Genomic DNA, 5,694 nt, shown 5'->3' on the forward strand with positions numbered 1-5,694 from the left:
TTCTGTGCAGTCCTGGCTGTCCTGGAACCCACTTTGTAGACCAGGCTGGCCTCGAACTCAGAAATCCGCCTGCCTCTGCCTCCCGAGTGCTGGGATTACAGGCATGCGAGACCACTGCCCTGCCCTCAGGCAGGAGTGCGTAACACGACTGTACTCAATCCCAGCCAAGAGCACACACTTGACCCAGAGGGGCAGAGGACACTGAGGAGAGAAGGGACTTCAAGGAGGCACTTAAACACATTTCTTCCTCAGTCAATTACACTGAAAGTACACAATAAAGAGTAAATTAGTTGAGTGGATCTTTCAGTAACTGCTAAAGCTGTTTAAAATTTTTAAGCAAAACCTCTTTTCAAAGTTTATTCTCTTGTTTATTCACACCAAAGAACGGCAAGTACAAAACCCAACAAGGATAATGTTCAGTGAGAAGAACTTTTATAGTGAGTAATTAAGCTGAGAAAGCTGAAAAAGAATGCCTTATTTTGGTGTCAAGATGAATAGGAATCTGAAATTTGTTTTTAATTTTTTTCCAAAATAATTACAAGACGGAAAGTCTATAAATAAGAATCCAAGAGAGTCTTCACTTTCCTGCCCCCCTTTGACTTCCGAAATACAGTTCAACTTTCTACCAGCTGTTATTTTAAAGCAGAAACAGTAATGAACATATGGGCTTCCTCTATCAAGCAGCTGCAGTGTAGTTAAAGTTATAATAATTGTCTTCCTGTAAGATAAATTTACATTAAAAACATGACCAGTAAGAAATAGTCGAGCCTCAGAGCCTTCTTATACAAAATTTAAAAATTCACAACCGTCTATGACAAATTACAGAGATGTAGATGAAATCCCTAAGTTCTGTCTTTTGGTCTTTAGGATTTAGTAGATATAACAGATGATGCACAAATCAGTTTGCCTCATCCCCATGGCCCCATAGCTCATAGTTTCCTTCTTGTTCACAATGCAGTGACATTGGTGAGTTCAGATATTCATTCCTAAAGGCAGCAACTAAGTTCTTAAAAGTTGACAGTTCAAATCCACTATTTCCACTGGCCATTCAACTCCAAACCACAAGCCCCCTGGTGTATTACAAAAATCTTAACATGTGACACATTACTCCTCACCCACACCCACACCCCACCCCGGCTATGCCTCACTTATGTGAGTTTGAGTAAACTGAAAGGAACCCACAGCACATTTGATCACTCTGTGGAAATGGAGCTACCACCTACCTTTGTCTGGATGGTTTAAAATCATAATTCTCTTGTGTGCTGTTCTAATCTTGGCCTTGCCAGCAGATGGGCTGTAAAAGAAAATTAATAGATAGAGCAAAATGCAGATTATAAATTAATGATTTATATGGGCTACAAGAAATTAAAAACTAATGAGAATTTCACCATCTTGTGGACAAATACAAAATTACAAGCTTTATGCTTAATCCCACTAACCAGCAAAATAAACCATCGTGATAATATTGTATTTTCCTTCAGTCCTTTATAATGCCAATCTTCATTCTCAGGTTTAGAAAATAAGTAAATAAAGACAGATTGTAGATTTACTCCATCATAGAACCCTGACCAGCAAGCACAAGAAAGACCCCGGGTTCAGCACCCAGCACTAAAACCCACACAACAATACTACAACTTACAAGCACCCCACACACACAGGCCAGGAGAGTCACAGGATGCACACTATGAGGACGAGGACTGAAAGCTTATATTTCTCAGGTCACCCTGGAGGAAGTTGACAATGTGGTGTTATCGGGATCTGAGTTCCAGAACTAGTCTGCTAGCCTTTGAGTCAGTTTTGCTATGGAGCATTGGGTGTTGTTGGCCAAAGTCTGAATCTGTGTCAGTGTCCTCACTGCAGGGAGCCAGCATGCTCGCGCAGGGCCAGGATAAGGCAAAGCGCTAGGACAGGCCCGGTAGGACATGTGTGCCCCAGAAGAGTTCCTTCCGTAGTCCTTCAACAAGTAATCTCAACACTCCATACAGTGGATCTAGCTTTGTCAGAAACCTGTGGGAAAATCTGGTAGTAGAGCATACAATGTGAGTGAAAATTAAAGAAGACCGATTAAATAAATATAAAATTACTATGGCAAACATATTTTCAGAATTCCAAGTGTTTCTCATTTGTACACCTTCTGAGCATGAAAATAATTTTAGTACCAACAGTAGACTCTATTGTACTAATGGCCATAGGATGTAAACAACTTCACTTTACCAGGTTTCAAATGAGTAAATTAACAGCCAGCCTAAAGTCTGCTGGTAGCCGTGAAGCTCCAGGGAATCTGAATGGATGAACTGAGTGTTAGTAAAGCACACGGTTTGAGTTATTCAAGTCGAAATTCAAAACTCAGAATTCTACTGCTCTTCAGAGATCAGCTTGTCTTGCTCACTTAGAGCTGGGAGTTATAATTTTCTCATACATAACATACACACAATAAAGCCTACCTCCAAGAATTACTTTAAAAAGTAAAGGATGTGTATAAAAATGACACAGTTTTGTACTTTTAAAGAATAGGATATAAACAATCAACATTTCCTGAATGACTCCGAAACATTACCCGAGTATGAGCTAAATGCAACTCTGAGACTCTAATCCTTCTAATGGGCCCAGAATGCTGCTTAAGGCCCTCCTCCTGTTCAAACAACTCCCCTTGCTATCGGGCGTCAATCCTTCATTCTGTTCCTGTTCCAGTTTTTAGCAGTTTCTTGCCAATTACATGCTACCACTAACCTCCTATAACATTGCCTGCCACACATGTTAAAACACACCATTACGGGCCTGGAATAGTGTGACACATGCCTATACTTCTAGCAGTTAGAAGGTTGAGACACAAAGATCTTGTACTTAAAAGTCAAAAACAAACAAACAAACAAATAAAATTAAAATAAAAAAGACAACTCCTCTGCAAAAAAAGAACAACTACTGGCTAAGTGAATATACAAACTATTTTTCCATGAATAAAATAAACAAGGTCCTTTATGCAAGGACCCAAGAATACTTCTCATTGCTTACAGAAAGAAGCCTTATAGAGGAACATATTTTTAAACTTACTTTTTAGTTCTCTCTCTATAAATAGAAACTGTGTGATGTCAAAGACTATTGATCTTTGAGAGAGCAGAGCAGCAGTCCCCAGAGCTAAGAAGACTATTATTCTATTTAACTGCTTATGAAGAAATAAAAACCACACTGTTCTGAACCCAGCCCAGATTTGCTTCCTGCGGCCGATGTACCTGGATCCTTTGTTTAAGGAGCCCATGCTCCAGCACGTGGAAACGAGCTGTGCTGTCTCGTTGTTCCAGATGCCTGACATATCTCCTTAAGTACATATATATGACTTACAGGCACAGTCTACAGCTTGTACCTTAAAACACTACCTCAGACTGAATATGCAATGAGTGCTTGATGGATTTTACAGTACCCTCAAACAAAGCCAAAGAAGCCACAACCAAGAGCAATAGTAATCACAAAGAGTGAACTCCTTAAAAGAAGGAAGGCTCTACCCTAGCAAACTCTAACATTATAGGAGACTGTTATATTATTCAAATTAGAAACCCATAAAAAGAAATGTCAGAAAGCTATCACTAGTTAAGAAAGACATCGATTTAGGAAAACACAAATTTCTATTGTACATATTTGAAGTCACATGGAGTGTTGGCCCTTATTTTAGATGTTAAGTTTTAATTGAACATGTGAAACAAAGTCTGAAAATCACTTTATAATATCCTTAAAAATCAATTGCAATGCCTATTTAAAAATAAAAATAACATTTTTTTTTTTACACAAACCATGAAGTATTGTGTACTCTGAGGTCTGCTGCCCACCTAACTAGATTAAAGTAAAAATGCACGGAAGAGAAGTTCCTGTCCACAAGTAATTTACATCGACGCCTTTAGGATAATTATCATCTTCGTGGTGAGCTTTGAAGATGAGGGGAGGAGTCTCATTTGCATGCACAGTTTATTCCCCTTTTGCTTTTGCTCTATTAGGACTCTAAGTCTTTGCTACATTTTAATAGATTTATTTGTTGCCAATGCCATGGATTTTAAACTGCTCCCTGTAATATGTTTGATTGGCAGGGGAAGGGAGGGTGGGGGTGGGCGGAGGTGGAAGAAACAAGGTTTGGAGTTGAGTGGCATTCTTACACCTACAAGAGTGGTACTGAGCTTGAGTAAACAAAGCCATTACAAACGTAACTGGGGAGAATAATGCTTCGTGAGCAGTGCTGATCGAGAAGTGGTTAGTTACTGACAGGTCCCTTAGCTTAGTTCTATCTACTTCCTCTGAGAAAGAAAATGCCCATTTCTTAGATTAAAATAAAGCACTAAGCAAAAATAAGCCCCAATCTTTTAAAATTATTATTACCCTTATTCATTTGTACCCATCCGTGTGTGTGTGTGTGTGTGCGTGCTACATACGCACTACAGTATGTCTGTGGAGGTTAGGGGACAACTTTTGGGAATGAGTTCATGTGGTTCCAGGTCCAAACGTACTGCACTGCACTCAGATCACTGGGCTTGGTGGTACATACTTTATGGGCTAAGCCATCTAGATAGCCTACAGTTTGCTTGTCTGTTTAGAGCCGGGCATAAAAATGTTTGGGGTTAAAGACTGTATTGATGTATCAGGTTTGTGTCAGTATAGCACTTTAATTCCTCTGCTTAATCACACTGATTAAGTCACTAGGAAAAGTGCAGTAGATGATATACTGTAACCATCTCTCTGTGTATGGTAGATAACTCTAACCCTGGAATCTGAGATGTGGAGGATAAGTTCAAGGCCAGCCTAGGTTACAGTTTTACAAAAACCTAACAGTCAGGGTCATAATTTAGTGGTACAGTCCTTACATAGCACGTTCAAGCCTTAGATTTAATTCCCAGCACTACAAAACCCACAAACAACCAAAACTACCTGAGCATCTAAGGGACAATACAAGAACCACATGAACACAGATCCTAGTAAATCTATGATAGAAGAAAACAGTCCTGACACTGCCGTTAATCATAGCCACACAATTTCATTGGCTTTTCCCCCTATAACGTTTAGTATTAAACAGTAAATGAATGGTAAAATGTAAAATAATACATGGTAGAGAGCAAATTGCAAAAGTAAAAAAAGAATTGTGAAACAAAATCTGTGTTATAATTAAAGATCTGCATCAAGTTTTAAAACTGGTCCAGAGAGAAATCAGCGCCACAAGTGCAGATCTTGAGAAGGACAGACTTGGATTCTAGGAGTCCTTGTTAAAGAGCAAAGAGCACACGTAACCTCAATTCATCTAGACCTCGAGTTTTAAAAGGCAAAAGCGTGCTATGTTCTTTTCTGGGCTTTATTTTTAGGTTTTAAATGTAAGTACAAACTTATTGTAATTCCCCTTCCCAATTTTCAAGACGATCTTGGTCACAAAACAAAAATACTTATGCAGCACTTACCTTACACCTAAAATAAGACTAGCCTCTCGCTTACTCATTTTCTGCTCGAATCCTCCTTTATAGTAGGATGAAAAGCTCTGCACAGAAAAGAACAAGAAATAATTAGTTCCATGCACGAAGTAGCATGACCTCAATCCCCTCATACTGGTACAGGAAGAGCGATGCATTTTACTAGAAACTAACGTGAAATTGCAAGGGAATGCACTACACAATGATCCTTTCATGAAACTCCAACCAAGATGAAGGTGAGAAAAAAGTTAACAAT

General features: G+C 39.0%; 1 protein-coding gene across 2 annotated transcripts in view; it reads right to left on the bottom strand.

Annotated features, from left to right (window-relative positions):
• Positions 1-5,694, bottom strand: part of Dnajc15 (DnaJ heat shock protein family (Hsp40) member C15) — a 53,903-nt gene that overhangs the window by 17,344 nt on the left and 30,865 nt on the right. For both annotated transcript variants that reach the window (XM_021181988.2, XM_021181989.2), the window contains 2 exons: positions 5,430-5,506; positions 1,224-1,294 (listed from right to left, as the gene is read on the bottom strand). In XM_021181988.2, the coding sequence (XP_021037647.1) occupies positions 1,224-1,294; positions 5,430-5,506 (148 nt within the window). The remainder of the gene's footprint in view (positions 1-1,223; positions 1,295-5,429; positions 5,507-5,694) is intronic.

Source organism: Mus caroli, chromosome 14 (assembly GCF_900094665.2).
Source record: "Mus caroli chromosome 14, CAROLI_EIJ_v1.1, whole genome shotgun sequence".
NCBI classification, from domain to species: domain Eukaryota; kingdom Metazoa; phylum Chordata; class Mammalia; order Rodentia; family Muridae; genus Mus; species Mus caroli.